Source organism: Callospermophilus lateralis, chromosome 1 (genome assembly GCF_048772815.1).
Source record: "Callospermophilus lateralis isolate mCalLat2 chromosome 1, mCalLat2.hap1, whole genome shotgun sequence".
NCBI classification, from domain to species: Eukaryota; Metazoa; Chordata; class Mammalia; order Rodentia; family Sciuridae; genus Callospermophilus; species Callospermophilus lateralis.
The window spans coordinates 181,380,347-181,395,995 of record NC_135305.1 but is presented as its reverse complement, the minus strand read 5'-3'; the positions used below and the strand labels follow the sequence as shown (position 1 = coordinate 181,395,995).

The window sequence follows — 15,649 nt, the reverse complement described above, 5'->3', positions numbered from 1 at the left end:
TTTTCCCCTCTTCTAGGGAAAAGCTGGTGTCTGTAAAAGAGAAGTACCTCTACCATGACTATCAGGATGGGGATACAGATGTGTTTTCCAGGGAGCCCTTTGTGGTTTGGTTCCAGTCACCATACACTGGTGAGACCCCCAGGGCCCTCTTATCCATGAACCTCCTCAGTGGCCCATGAGAGGGTGGCAGACCTGAATACCATGTGGACAGGGTTCCCGGGCACATGCAGCATCTTCAGGGAGGCAGACACTAGGCTTGAGATGAAGATGTGCTATTGCTTCTGATACCTTGAAGGTACTTTGATGGCACTAGGCTTGCTTCTCAGAATATTAAAATTCGAGACCACCCAACCTGGATCTCATCTCCCAGGATCAGTGATAAATATTCTATTCTTACTTTCCATGTAGTATTTAGGCTCGTGGAAATTATTTGCTGCAATTCCATGGTCCCTCTCAAATACAGTATTCCTTAATTTTAAACAGCCCCAGGGAGCCAGGTTAGGTGGCACATACCTGTAATCCCAGCGATTTGGGAGGCTGAGGCAGAAAAATTGCAAGTTCAAAGCCAGCCTCAGCAACTTAGTGAGGCCCCAAGCAATTTAATGAGACCCTGTTTCAAAATAAAAAAATAAAAAGTGCTCGGAGTGTGCTGGGGTTTGTGGCTCAGCGGTAGAGCGCTCGCCTAGCACATATGAGGCACTGGATTTGATCCTCAGCACCACATAAAAATAAATAAATAAAATAAAGATATTGTGTCCATCTACAACTAAAAACAAAATATTTTTTTAAAAAAGGAATGGGGATGTATGCCTTGGTAGAGTACTCCTGGGTTCAAACCCCAGTACAAAAAGTCTAAAAAGTCCCAGTAATGACCACCAAAGATGAACCCTGGCTGAAAGTTTCACTCTCCTTGCAGTCACTAGGTAGCAGTTTCACCCATGAACTACTGCCAGGAGACAGGAAATCAAAATCATTTCTACCCTGAGCTCTGACAACAATATTATTGATCCCTGATTGAGTGTTGGCTTCCTATAACCCTTGCAACACACTACACAGTAGGGACTAGGATTGTCTCCTCTTTACATTTAAGAAAACTGAGGTTCAAAAAGGTGCAGCCACATTCCTAGGTCACCCAGATATTCAAGTAGATGAGCCAGGATTGTAATCCAAGCCACCGTCTCAGGTGCCCATGTTCTTAACCACTATGCAGCACTCAATGGACAGACAAGAATTAAATTTGGTTTGAAGATTGCAACCTCACAGAATAAAATATATTTTCAGTACCTATTAAGTGCCAGGCTATGTTGAGGGCACTGGGCAAGACAGGAAAGCTCCTTGCCCCCATGGAGTTATATTTTAGCAGGGCATACAGATCATGACCAAATAAATATATGCTGGGTTAGGGGTATGCTCCATGGTAGAATGCATACTTATAATGCACAAAGCCCTATATTCAATCCCCATTACCAAATATATGTAGATTTATTAGTTCACCTACATGTACATCTGTATCATCTATACTGTCATATAAACAATATAAACACCAATACAAACATCCTGAATCATGAAGTTTTATTTCTGCCCAGGGCTAATTCTTTCAGGGAGGAACATTTCCAGAAAATAAACATGGAGGAGAAGGAGGATATTGAGGGTGGTAAATACCCTTCAGAGAGCATATACAGTAATCCTTTTTTTGTCATATAAACAATTTGTATTTGGATGACAAGGGAAAGCTTCCCCACCCCCAAATAATTATTTCTTCTCAAGAGTCCTGAACCTTTGTGAACTATTAAACAAACCAGTTTGCCCTGAGCCTCCATCCTACCCCTTCCCTAGCCATCCCCTCTCTTTTGAGACAGCACTCCCTCTATGGAGTTTTCTCTCTTGAATCAGGAAATCTATGTTCCCTTGATCTGGGATTAAAGATGCAAAGACTTAGCTATTTCATTCATTCATCTGTCTATCCATCCACCAATCCATTCATTCATCCATCATTTTGGATCACCTTCAGTGTGCTGAGCACTGTGCTAGATAATAGAGCAAAGAGGGTAAACATGACAGACAAGTCTGCTGCCACCTCTAGTGGATTAAATACAGAAGAAGCAAAGAAAATTATTTCAGAGTATGAAGGAAATAATCACGAGGGTGCACTGGATAGTGGAATGGGGGGCCTACCTTAGATGGGGTGTCTCGGGATGGCCTCTTGGAGAAGACAAGGAATGGGGTGACTAGGGATGGCCTCTTGGGCTCTGACTTGTCAAAGCCAGCCATACAGAGGGCTGGAGATCAGAGAGGTTGGGAAATGAAGCAGAGGCTAAGGAGGTGCCCAGCAGAGGTGGCTGGGGCATCAGCCTGCCTCTTGGAATCTCTTGCTTGTCTAAGTGATGGCTCCCCAGTGTGGCTTGAGCAGTGATCACCCCACAGTCTCACCTTGAGGCAGGATTGGGGACCCAGTCAGAGGAGGAGATGCTCAGGACAACTGATATTGGCAGGCAGGCAAGCAAGATTCTGATGTTTGCCTTCATGGTCACACAGATCCCTAGTGGTGGGGGAAGGTTTTCAAACACTCCACAAAAGGCTGTCTTATTTTTTAAGTAACTTTTTTAGGCTTTTTTCTTGATTACAAAAGGAGTATGAACTGGTCGCAATTTTTTTCAAAAAAAATTTTAATTAGAAAAAAATTTCCCTTTATATAAAATATAAAAACTTTAAAAATTTACACTTTTAAAAATATAAAATATAGCCTAGTGTGGTGGTGTATGCCTTTAACCCCAGCAACTCAGGGCTGAAGCAGGAGAATTTTGGTAAGGCACAGACATGGGCACTGAGAATATAAGGTTAAGGAAATAATTCTATAAGCTGGGCCCACTGTGCTGACCCCCACATACCCAGCCTGAGCCACATACACAGCCCTTTTTATTTTTTAAGACAGGATCTTGCTAAGTTTCTTAGGGTCTCCCTAAGTTGCTGAGGCTAGCCTTGAACTTGGGATCCTCCTGCTTCTTCCTCCAGAGACACTGGGATTACAAGCATGTGCCACCACACCCAACTATTTTCTTTTAAAAAAAAAAAAAAAGGCAGTTTCTCCACATAGGATATGTTAAATTCCTCAGCAAATAACCTGTTATCTGCAGGAGGGATGCAGGCTTGAAATGCCAATAAGTTACCCTAAAAGGGGGGATTTTTGTGATCCTTACACAAACCAGACCCCACATCTCAGGCAGCTAAGGATAATTCCCCTTAACCATAAAAATGTGTAAGAACTGGTTCCAATTAGAACTGAGCGGCATGGGCCAAAGTGACTTAGAGTTTTCATGTCTGTTGTCATCCTGCTGTCAAAAGTAAAGAGGTGGACCTGGGCAGAACTCTCTGGAAACTTCCCTGGAACCCCACTAAATCTGGAGGACAGGAAAGACAGGAGGTCAGGGGGTCCTGAAGGATGAGTGGCATCCAGCACAAAGGATGAGACAAGGAGTCATTCCGTTGGAGCAACCTCTAGAGAGAGAGAGCTATAAAACTGCTTTCTCTCTGTCTCCTTTTATTTTGCCTTTCCTCATTAGTAAAATGTATCATTAATTTACAATTTCCAGATTTTCCGAGGATGTAACATTTCCTTGTTTAACAGATGCCAAACTATGCAACCAGACTCTGTCTCCTAACCTGTCATTAACCTTTAAGTTTAAAGCACACCTGTACTTTATTTCTAATATAGGATCCCATTTAAAAGTCCCCTTGTAACAATCTTATAGTATATTCTAAAAGCATCTAAAAATGCCAACATTTATTCTCATAAAACTGGTTGAGCTGCCTTCTCAGAGAGTTTTTTTTTTTCCTTAGTCAAAGTACACCAGTTCCTTACTAATCTTTAACTAAAGGGCAGGCTCTATATGTCAATCCCCCTGCCACTAACATTAACTATGCTTATCATAAATCTCTGTGTAAAGTAAAGGAGGGTCTATTAGAAGGGAAATATATTTTTATTAGCCTTTTCTCCTCTGGATGAATACCATAGCCTATCCTTAATCAAATAGGCTACATATAGTGGGTTTCGTACAATAGGCATAACTATCTGCTTAGGCTCTTTGAGAGACCGAGCATATGAATTTGGATTCTTAGTTGATATAATCAATTGTGGTACCTAGAGTTCCTGTAACATTTCCCAGAATGATTGTTGATACTTTTCTGTTTTGTCCTCAATGTCCTGATAGTAAAACAGCCTTTTAAGTCATCAACCACCTGTTATACTCTAGAATTTAATTTGGTTTAGCAATAAGTATACTCATGCCTTCTATTAGGTTTATAAAATAAAAAGTCTCAATTACATAAAAAAGGGTCTCATGGTTTCTGTTTCCAAAAGTGCAGCCTTGCCAAAGACTTTCATCCTCACTGTGACCTTGTCAAGACAGTGGGAAGAGGAACGCCTTCACCAAAGGTTCTTCTCCTTTCTAAGAGTATCCACTCTCTCCCTTGAGAGTTTCTCCCTTTCCCATCTCCTATCCCTTCTAATAAACTCATGCCTGCTATTTTTAAGTGACTCAACTGAAATCTTTCTAACATGATCTCAAGAGTTAAGGTAAAGAAAAGGCCTGTGGGGTTGCCTCAGCTTTGTGGCAAGCCTCTGCCCTATAACAAATTCCAAGTGTAAGGCCAGTCTGAGCAACGTAAGACAGACCCCGTCTCAAAAATAAATAAAGGAGCTGGGGACATAGCTCAATGTTAGAGTGCTCCTGCATTGAAGAAGAAAGAAGAAGCAGAAGAAATAAAACCATAAATATGTACAATTTTTACTTATAAAATGAACCAGTAGAAAAATACAGATTTCCAAGAAAAAGGGAGATAGAGAGAGGGAAAGGGATGGAGGGGTAAGGGGAGGGGGGAAGTAGCGGGAGGGAGGGAGGGAGAGAGAAAACATCCACAATGCTAGCAAGGAACACTACCTACCAGCTTTCTTTTTTCTTTTAGCAATGAAGGGCAAGTGGTAGAAAAGAATTTTGTTGTGGTGGTGTTCCTGCTGAGGATTGAACACAAGCATGCTCTACCACTAAGCCACATCCCTAACCCTTTTTAGTTTTTGAGACAGAGACTTACAAAGTCTCACAAAGGCTGTCCTCAAATTTGTGACCCTTCTGGGGCTGGGGTTGTGGCTCAGTGGAAGAGTGCTCACCTAACATGCATGGGGCACTGGGTTCAATCCTCAGCACCACATAAGTACAGAAATAAAGATATTGTATCCACCTAAAACTAAAAAATAAATATTTTTTTAAAAAATTGTGATCCTTCTGTCTCAGCCTAGGGAGTAACTAGGATTACAGACCTGTGCCACGACACCCAACAGAAAAAGTCTTTCATGTACTAAAAATAAGCAGCCCAATGACTCAAGATTATTAAAATCTTAGCCACTGGCTAGACCCTATGGGATCTTGGGACCCACACCATACAGCTCATGCCTTCTAGAAGGGAACGCCTATTTCCACAAGCAGTGTTGGAGGGTGCTGGGCAAGGAAAGCCTGAGACTTCTGGTGCTTCCTGTTTTCCTAGCTGTCAAGGACTTCGTGATTGTCCCCCTGCATACAACCCCGGAGACATCCGTTAAAGAGATTGATGAGTTGGCTGAAGTCTACAAGGATGTGAAATGGCGCTGGAATGCAGAGGTGAGCATCTCTGTGTTTGTCAAAGTCCTGTCCATGTGAAGGAGGATGAGGGGGCAGGCATGTGCAGGCCACCACCATTTCATAGCCTCACTTTAGATCTTTCCTCAGCCCTAAACATCCTTCTTTTTTATAAATACACACACACATAAACACACATGAGATGGACACAAATACCTTTTATTTACTTACTTAATGTGATGTTGAGGATCCTCACATGCTAGGTGAGTGCTCCACCACTGAGCGACAACCCCAACCCCTAAACATCCTTCTTGCTAAATCTGCCTGGGCACCATCCATGTAGGACTAGGGAATTCATGCTCTGAACAATTTATAATGGATGCCAACATTTTTACTGAGTGACTCACTCATGCTAGGCACAGTGCTGAGGCTTCACAAGAATAAGTGTACTCACTGGGCGCAGTGGTGCATGCCTATAATCCCCGTGGCTAGGGAGGCTGAGGCAGGAGGACTGTGAGTTCAAAGCCAGCCTCAGCAAATTATCAAGGCCCTAGGCAACTCAGCAAGACTCTATCTCTAAATAAAATACAAAAAAATGGCTGGTGGTGTTGCTCAGTGGTTAACCACCCCTGGGTTTTATCCCTGGTACCAAAACAAAAGTGTACTCAATCCTCCCAAAAGTCCCAGGAAGTTACTGTCATGAGTCCTACTTTGTAACTAAGAAGAGAGGCACAGAGAAGTCAGGGGTGTTTCCATTGCAAGTGACAAGTTCTCAAAGGGGCTCATTGAATGGAGGAGCAAATTATGTCTGTCATCCCTCCTGGGTCATATTATTTCCTCATCTGGAGGTCAGGAACAGGACCACCTGTGGCCATGAGGGTCCCTGGAAGCTTTTGGAAAGTGTGGAAGTGCTCTGGAGACTGTTCGCCACATTCTTCTTTTCTTCTTTCGAGAGGTGCCTCCTATGATGGCCCTTCCTCCTCCTCAGTTCCGTGCTCAAAGTGCAAAATGAGTGAAATGTGAACACAGTTGATCAGAGTTGGAACATGAAATGGACAAGGGCCACATTTTAATTATTTATTTGTAAATAGCAGGACAAGGGAAAGTCTCATCTATTCATCCCCCAAATTATGAAATCATTCATTCATTCAACAAGAATATATTGATCATCTACTGAGCATCAGCCCTGGGGTGGTATCAGTGCCCAAAGGTAAACAAAAGGGGAAATTTATGATGAGGAGCCTTTAGTGAGGCAGATTGGGTTTCTCTACCTCTTGAACTATTGATCTATGTAGCCTACAACAGGTCACTTAATCCCCTTATCCTGTTTCTACTGGGTTTAATGATGCCTCCTACTTCCTAGTGTTTGTTGTTGTAAGAAACAATTTGAATTTTAGAAAACACTTAATGCTGGCCCTGCCTTATAGTGAATGTTCAGCAAATCACCCCTGCATTAGAAAACGTTGATCACTCAGGTTAGGTAGGGATGTCATCCTTTCCTCAACTGTGCCTATTAATCTCAGGGGAAATTCTGATTGCTGAGGTCAAGATGAAATGTTCTTGAAGAAAACTCAAAGTCAGCAACTACCGCAAACAATAGCTCAAACAAGGAAATCTGACACTTCCTCTGTATTATGGAATGTTAAAATGCTATTCCAAGAGCCCTGCAGGGAAAAATACTTCCAAAATAGAAAGTTTCTGTTGGTGGCCTAGGGTGGGGATGAACACCTCACCCAATGACCCCCTCCCCTTAAACCTCCTCCCATTTCCTCCAAAGACTGAATTTCCACAGGAATAAGTCTCCAATCTCAAAACAATAGCAGAGAGAAAGTGGCGCCAGCACACCACCCAACTACATTTTTCTGGCTTGGAAACAAAGATGTTGATTCATTCATATGTTTATGTCCTGCAGCAATGTGGACCAGAGACAAAAGATGCATGAGAATATCTTAGCTAGATGGTTCTATTCCTACCTATTTCTGCAGCTGAACTACACACATGGTGACTAAGAACAAGAGGGAACAATGAGAGCAAACATCCTTCTTCCCATTAAGAACACCCTACTTGGGCTGGAGATATAGCTCAGTGGTAGAGTGGTTGTCTAGCATGCACAAGGCCCTGGGCCCATCCCCAACACTGCAAACAAAACAAAAAATCTCACCTTCCTCGTACTCACTTGCCAGGTAGTCATCAAAACTCAGACTCAAGGGGCTGAGGTTGGGGCTCAGTGGTACAGAACTTGCTTAGCATGTGTGAGGCACTGGGTTTGATCCTCAGCACCACATAAAAATAAAATAAAGGTTAAACAAACAAACAAAAAGCCTTCAGACTCAGTTGTAAAGCCACCTGTTCTTTTAAAAAGAAAACTAAGACAAGCCCATTATCAATCTGCTAAGGGCTGTCATAGCAAAGTACAAAAGATTGGGTGGGCTAAACAATACAGTTATGGAGGCTAGACATCAAGATTAAAGTAAGCAGGGTTGCTTCCTCCTGAGGGCTTCTCTCCTTGGCTGGTAGATGGTCATCTTCTTCCCTTGTCTCAACTGTCTTTTCTAAGTGTCTCTCTGTATGCTAATTGCCTTTTAGCCTCTCCTTGCAGTGCTAGATATGGAACCCAGGGCCTTGTGCTGGCATGAGCTAATCCCCACCACTCCTCTTTTTTTAAGAAGGCCAATCCTATTAGATTAGTGAGACAGGGATTTAGGATAAAGAGAGAGAAATATGGAATCTTAAGGAAAATACCCACAAGCTGTTGAAATGCAGAGTCAAGCCACTGAGATGGAGAAAACAGTTGTAAACCTAGACCCATGCTCTTGTAAAATGAGGGAAAACTGGAGTGATATTGTGCAGCTCCCCACTGGATCTACCTCCAATCCAGCCCTTGATACAGTCCTTCTATAAATACTGGACCAGTAGCCCAAGTCAGGGCTGCTTCTCTCTCTGGAGACAGCCCACATTCTCCCTTGAATGTATATCTACCTTCTTAAATAAACTTCTGTCTATGCCTTTGGCTCATGCTGAAATTCTTTTCTGTCATGTATGCCAAGAACCCCACTGGTCCTGAGTTGAGCTCCCTCTCTCTTCTAAGAACTCCTTGGACCCTTCTTTGGAGACATCTCTTCTCCCAGACATTAGGGCCCACCCATCTGACCACATTTGACATTATTTACCTATTTAAACACCCTATCTCCAATCATAGTCACATTACTCCTTACTGGGGGTCAGGATCTCAACGTATAAATTGGGGTGGGAACACAATTCAGTTACTAACAGACCCCTTTGTTAACTGGGCCGGTGAGGTAGTGTCACTGCTTGTAATCTCTGGGGAAAGTGTTGTGTAGCAGTGACCACCAGCTAATGCTCCCAAAATGTGCCTTTCAGAATTTCATTTTCATGGGTGACTTTAATGCTGGCTGCAGCTATGTCCCCAAGAAGGCCTGGAAAAACATTCGCTTAAGAACTGACCAGAGGTTCATCTGGCTGATTGGGGACCAAGAGGACACCACAGTTAAGAAGAGTACCAACTGTGCATATGACAGGTAGGTGGCTCTGCAGGCCTGCTAGCCCCTACAGTGTTTGCTGTGAGCTGGAAAGACCAGCCTCCCTCTAGGCATATGTAGCACATAGCTTGAGAGCCAAGTCACCTCCATTTCAGAACCTGCCACCACAGACCCTGACAGTGTATGAACTGCATGACTCTTTGCCCTGGGCATTAACGCTTAGCAGTAACCAGCACTGCCTTTTTTGCGGGGAGGGGAGCAGTGCTGGGGATTGAACCCAGGGCTCTACATACAAGGCAAGCACTTTATCACTGAGCTATACACCAAAGCCTCACAGCACTGCTTCTGACATCAGACAGGTTGGGTTCAAATCCTGATTCTACCACCTAATGTATCTGTGACCAGATGATTTAAGCTCTTTGTGTCCTCATTTCCTCAGTTGTAAATTTAATTTAGAGACAGGATTTTGAGGAAGATGAGGATTAAATGAAGAAACATATATAAAGCTGTTAACATGAATTGGGGTACGGAAATGCTCAATCGTTCATTGGCTGTTCCCTATACCATCACAAAGACACATCACAGTTTAGTGACCCAGTCTCCTTCACTGGTCATTAGATATTACCAAGAGTTTACTGTTGAAACCAACATCCTATATATTCATTTTGTGCAAATATTTCTGATTTCCTCAGGGTATAAGCATAAAAATGAGAGCAATTCCTGCAAAGGATTTGCATTTTTAAAGCTTCTGCTATACATTCCTAAAAGTGAGTGAATACATTTAAATAATGGCATTCTAACGTCTGGCTGGGAAAGTTTCAAGGACTTTCACTTTTGCTTCTTCAAAGTAGAGGGAAGTGGGAGTGCCTGAAGCATTAAACATCAGTGATAGTCCCCATCAAAGACCACAGGCAGGGAAATCCCTGAGAGTCTGGTCCAGTGGGTGGCCACAGTTCCCAGAGCTCAGCCTGTTGCTGAGTGAACATGAGGTGTCACAAGATGGCCATCTGTGGGAATCAGCCCGAAGTTCTCACTTCTCAGTCTTAAGGTCTGGCTTTCATTTCCATCCCCTGGCCTCCTTTGTTCCTCTTGGGACTTTCAGGGCTAGTGTTTCCTTCGTACACGTCATCACTCCAACTTTCAAAAGTGGAAACCCGAGTGGGAAGTCAGAGGAGACTGAGCATCCAGATCTCTTTCCCTCATTCAGGAAGAGCCTCTAGCCAAGCCAGTTTTGGGACCTTGGACAGGTCACATCCCTTCTCCAGTCCCACTGATCTGCCAATGAGAGGGGAGTGATCAAAAATAATGATGCAAAAGAGTACCTAATCACAAGGAAAGATGTCTACTGCAGATCAGGTTGGATGGTGAGACCCGTTAAGAAAAGATGTTTCAGCTGGATATGGTGGAGCATTTCTGTAATCCTGGTGACTCAGGAGGCTGAAGCAGGAGAATCCCAAGTTTGAGGCCAATTAGGGCAACTTAGCAAAATCCTGTCTCTAAATTAAAAAAAAAAAAAAAGTACTGGAGATGTAGCTCAGTAGTAGAGTGCCTGTGAGTTCAATCCTCAGACTGGGGGCAGGGGAGATGCTTCCTAAAAAGACCCTCATTTATACACATGTATGCCAAATTTTTTAAAGATTAGTTTTTTTTTTTTATCTTGATGCTATAGTTTTTCTGGCTTCCATAACAATGTATATTTTGTGGTTTACAAATGATGTTTAAAAAATGGACTTAGGCCAGATGCAGTGGCACCTGTCATCCCAGATATCTGAGAGGCTGAGGCAGGAGGATCTCAAGTTGAAAGCCAGCCTGAGCACTTTAGTGACATACTGCCTCAAATTTTAAAGTTTTTAAAGGGCTGGGCATGTAGCTTAGTGGTAGAGTCCCCTGGGTTTAATTCTCAGTACTGCCCCCCAACCCTGCAAAAAAAGGATTGAGACACTTTGTTTTGTGTTCAAATATTTATTGAACACCTCCCATGTGTTCAGCACTGGTGGATAAGCAAAGATGTTCAAGATCTGATCTGTGCCCTGACCCACAGTGGGAAAACAACATGAAGAGCAGACCCGTACATATCCCTAGAAGTCAGAAACAGAAGAGCTTTAAATATGTTGCTCATTGCTCTCTGCTCAGTTTAAAAAAAAAAAAGAAAAAGCTTTTGCCAGGCAGGGTGGCACATGCCTGTAATCCCAGCAACACAGGAGCCTGAGGCAGAAGGATTGCAAGTTCAAAGCCAGCCCTAAGCAACTTAGCCAGACCCTGTCTCAAAATAAAAAAATAAAAAGGGCCGTGGATGTAGCTCAATGGTAAAGTACCCCTGGGATCAATCCCAGTACCAAGAAAAAAAAAGAATTGGAAAAGCTCAATGGAGTAGCATAGAATGGCAGTTTGTCTTACCTTCTATTCCTTAGTCAGGACCTTGTATATCCCCACCTGGTTCACTACACTTAGGTTAACATTAGAGTCTGCTGCCAAAACCCATTTTAATAACAAATTCCCAATGGTGTCATCAATACAAAGCACCTATACTGTGATTTTTCTTTATATTTTTCTTTAAATCCATTAGTTTCTTAGTGAAATAAATTAATTTTAAAAGACATAATTACATTTTTCTTCACAGCTGAATATTGGCCAAATTATATTGTTATATTGTATTCATGTACAAATATGTAACAAATCCCATCATTATGTAAAACTATAATGCACCAATAAAAAATGTAGAAAAAAAAGAAGCTCAGTGAAAACTGCCCAGTGTTAAATTCTGTCTTAAATTTTTTGCCTTGAAGGTGGCAGTCTGTCCTTTTTGCCAAACTGGGGCCTTAGGGAGGTTTTAAGGTAAACCAACACTTACCTGAGAATTTCTCCATAATCAAATCAAAAAAAGTAAAAAAAAAAAAAACGACAGAAAGGGGAACAATCTTAGTATGCAAGCCATTACTACATGGTAGGTACAGTGTCAATGGATTTTAAATAAAATGTGCTCCTAAAGCTGGGCACAGTGGTGCATACCTGTAATCTTAGCATGTTATGAGGCCAAGACAGGAGAATTTTAAGTTCAAGGCCAGCCTCAGGAACTTAGTGAGACCCTGTCTCAAAAATAAAAACTAAAAAGGACTAGAGATGTAGCTCCATGGTAAAGTGCCCCTGGGTTTAATTTCTAGTACTGGGAATAAAAACAGCTCTTGTATCACCAAACACCTGCCAACACAGGGGACACTGTCCTGGTGCCCATAGAGCCATAGCAAGCCTAGAACCTATTTTACAGTTGTAGGCACTGTCCTCTAGGGTGCAAACTATCACAGGTACTGACTTGAAGCACCACATGAAAGGGCCAGGCTGCTTAGACAGTTTCTGATGTCAAACACAGATCTTGGTTTGATTTTAAAAATCAACAGCATGACTGTCCTCCCTCCCCTTGCTCCAGGATTGTGCTTCGAGGGCAAGAGATAGTTGAATCTGTGGTTCCCAGATCAAATGGCACCTTTGACTTCCAGAAAGCCTACAAATTATCTGAAGAGGAGGTAAGGCTGCCATCTTGTCTTTCTGAGTCACCATCCTGGAAAGATGTACAGATAACCCTTTGAGATCACCAATGAAGATGCCACATTGGGCCACTGGACCTGCAGTCTCAATACTTATGACTCTGTGATTTGAAGGCCTGCCAAAATTTCTAATGACACCAGACCAAGGATCATTCTCAACAGTTCTACTGGGTGACTTCAGGCATTTCATCTCCCCTCTAATCCTGAATTTGCTTATTACCAAAATGACAACATTATACCAAGTATCTTCTAATTCTCAAACTAATTCTGTTTTCTTCTTATAGGCCCTGGATGTCAGTGACCACTTTCCAGTTGAATTTAAACTACAGTCTTCAAGGGCCTTCACAAACCGCAAAAAATCTGTTGCTCCAAAGAGGAAAAAAAAGACCAATCATTCCTAAATACAAAGGCACCGTTTAATTAACTATTTCTTGCCTCTAAATAAATGGTCCTAACAGGTATTAGCTGATCCCTGCACACTCTAGAAAGATGACTGGTCCAGCTGCTTTTATTTTTCACTTGAGTTAATTCTGCCTTGAGCCAAATTGGGAGAATTTTCTGCCATCCCTTCTGGCTCATACCTCCCAAGAACTGTCCTAAAGGAAAAGTTGGTCTTTGTGATGCAAAAGAATGGCCTTAGGTCCCCAAGCCCCATCCTTTGTCACTAGTCCTTACTTAACCCTGTTCTGCTGGAGGCTGCAGGAGGATGTCAGACAGACAGCTTTCAGAGGGATCCAATTCCTAGGAAATGAGCAGAAATGCCAAGGCCCCAATTGCACCACATAACTTGGGCAATTAACTGGTTTAAGACTTCACCTTCAAGTCCTTCAGTCTGAGATCACAGGGATGGATGAGGCCACTCCCACTTGTTCTCCCTATCTCCAGACTGACCTCCTTCAAGTCAGCCAGCGCAGTGAGCACCAGTGTCATCCTCTGATGTACCAGTCAGTCTACAGCTCATCCCCATTCTTATCACCTCCCTATAATCCTTCAGGGGCTCTCATCACCATGAGCTTAGTCTTTGGGCATCATAAAGGTCTCTGACAATACCTTGCACTGCATGCTCGAGCAGGACAACTCTTCCCTGCCCATCATATGCTCTCCTTCCCTCCAGGTCTTGGCTCCATCTTGGGTGCCCTGCCCTGCCCCACAGACTGGATTAAGGGCCCTTGACACCACTTCCTATGCCTCCACTGGAACATGTACCACATTGTATTTGTCACCAAGGCAGTACTAGAGTTCATTGAGGGTCTTAGTGTGACAAATGCCCTTTTGGCTGGCTGGGACTTTGTTTTTTCTGCAAATGTGCAGAGCTACATGGAACTACTTTGCCTATACCGAGATATGCATTTTTATGTTTTGATTTGTTTTTATTGATATTATGCCTTTGTTCAAGTAGTAACACGAGCAAGGCTAAATATGCTCACAGTGCCAAAGCAGCAGCAGAAAAAGAAATGTCACATGGCAACGCTATTCCCTGGTTTCCCGTCTCACAAGCTGCCCCTGACCAGATTATGTGCACTTCCAGAGTTTGTGAAAAAATGAGCACCATATGTAATTAAAATAAAGTGTGGAATACCACATGAGTTCAGCTCCTTGCTTTCCCCCTTATGTCAGGGTCAGTGTGACTAATGCAAGAAAAAAGAGACCATACGCCTGTGTTTGCTTTCTGTCACTGTGACACAAAGTTGAGATAAATCAAAGGCAAAAGAGTGAAGGTCTATCTCACCTCACAGTTTCAGGGGTTTCGTCCACAGTCAGTTGGCTCCATGACTCTGGGACCTGCAGTGGAGCAGAACATCGTGCAGGGCAAGAAGCGTCGCACAAGACTCGCCTCATGGTGTCCAGGAGCAGAGAGACAGGAAATGGTGGGGTCCCAGTATCCCCTTCGCGGGCTCGCCCTGCTCCCATGACCCCACTTCCTCCTTCCAGGCCCCACCTTTTAAAGACCCCACATCCTCCCAATAGCGCTGCACTCCGGATCCAAACTACAGCAGCCTGATATCCACAATTATGTAACATCTGAATGAGGGAATAAAATCCAAAGGCCTAATTAAAAGAATCCATCTTCCCCACATGTCCAATTAACTTCAACAATCTCAGAAAGGCTGCTAACATTTGTCATCGCTTTTCTGAGGCACGGATATCCCAGAAAACTTTCCAATCTCCAAGGCTCAAAATGGTCAAGCAAACATTTCACAAATAAGCTTATCTTGGAGAGAGGGCATCATTCTTTTTCCATAAAGGGCTGAAAGTTCGGATAGCTGGCACAACTGGGCAAGGGCCCTGGCCACGGGCTCCAGACTCTGTTCAGTGGAGAGGCAAGGACAAGGTGGAACAGGTACTAAACAGGAGCCTAGTCATAGCTCTGACCTGGAGTCAGCAAATCCTGATACCCTGGAGCTTCCTCCCCAGCAAGAAGTGCCCCTCTTCTTACTCCACAGCAGGTTATAAAGCACCTGCCAGCTATTATTCTGTCAAACTTTGCCAGACAAGAGGCAAAGAACAGGACTTGTCCTCATTGTCCACTACTTAATGCAACTACAGACCTCCCATCCATTTGGGTCACCTGGCCTAAGCAGGGCAAGGAGTGCCAGTGTTTTTCAGGAAGGGGTGTGTACCCTGGTCAAACTCACCCTCTCAGCCTTGACTTTGTCCAAAGTTTCTGAAACTTTTCATGTACCAGAATCCCAGAGAACCAGTTACCATGCCAATTTGCAGGCTGCAGGTGCCCGAGTCTCTCTTAGAAGATTGGGGTGGGTTCCAGGAACCTCCATGATTTCGTTAGTTTGTTGCAGTACTAGGGATTGAGCCCAGGGACACTTACCACTGCATATATCCCCAGTCCCTTTTTAAAATAATAATAATTATTATTTTATTATTATTATTATTATTATTATTATTATTATTATCATTATTATTATTTTAAGACAGGGTCTTGCTAAGTTGCTGAGTGGAGTTGAATTCTAATTTTCAAATCTCCTGCATCAGCATTCTA

The 15,649-nt window shown here is 43.1% G+C and overlaps 1 protein-coding gene across 16 annotated transcripts in view; it reads left to right on the top strand.

The window, feature by feature from the left end:
- The window catches only part of Dnase1l3 (deoxyribonuclease 1L3), a 66,868-nt gene extending 52,636 nt beyond the window's left edge, over positions 1-14,232 (top strand). For all 16 annotated transcript variants that reach the window (XM_076841851.1, XM_076841834.1, XM_076841637.1 and 13 more), the window contains 5 exons: positions 17-129; positions 5,539-5,651; positions 8,991-9,148; positions 12,534-12,630; positions 12,936-14,232. In XM_076841851.1, coding sequence (XP_076697966.1) covers positions 17-129; positions 5,539-5,651; positions 8,991-9,148; positions 12,534-12,630; positions 12,936-13,052 — 598 coding nt within the window. In that variant the 3' untranslated portion in view covers positions 13,053-14,232. The remainder of the gene's footprint in view (positions 1-16; positions 130-5,538; positions 5,652-8,990; positions 9,149-12,533; positions 12,631-12,935) is intronic.
- Positions 14,233-15,649: the final 1,417 nt, after the last annotated feature.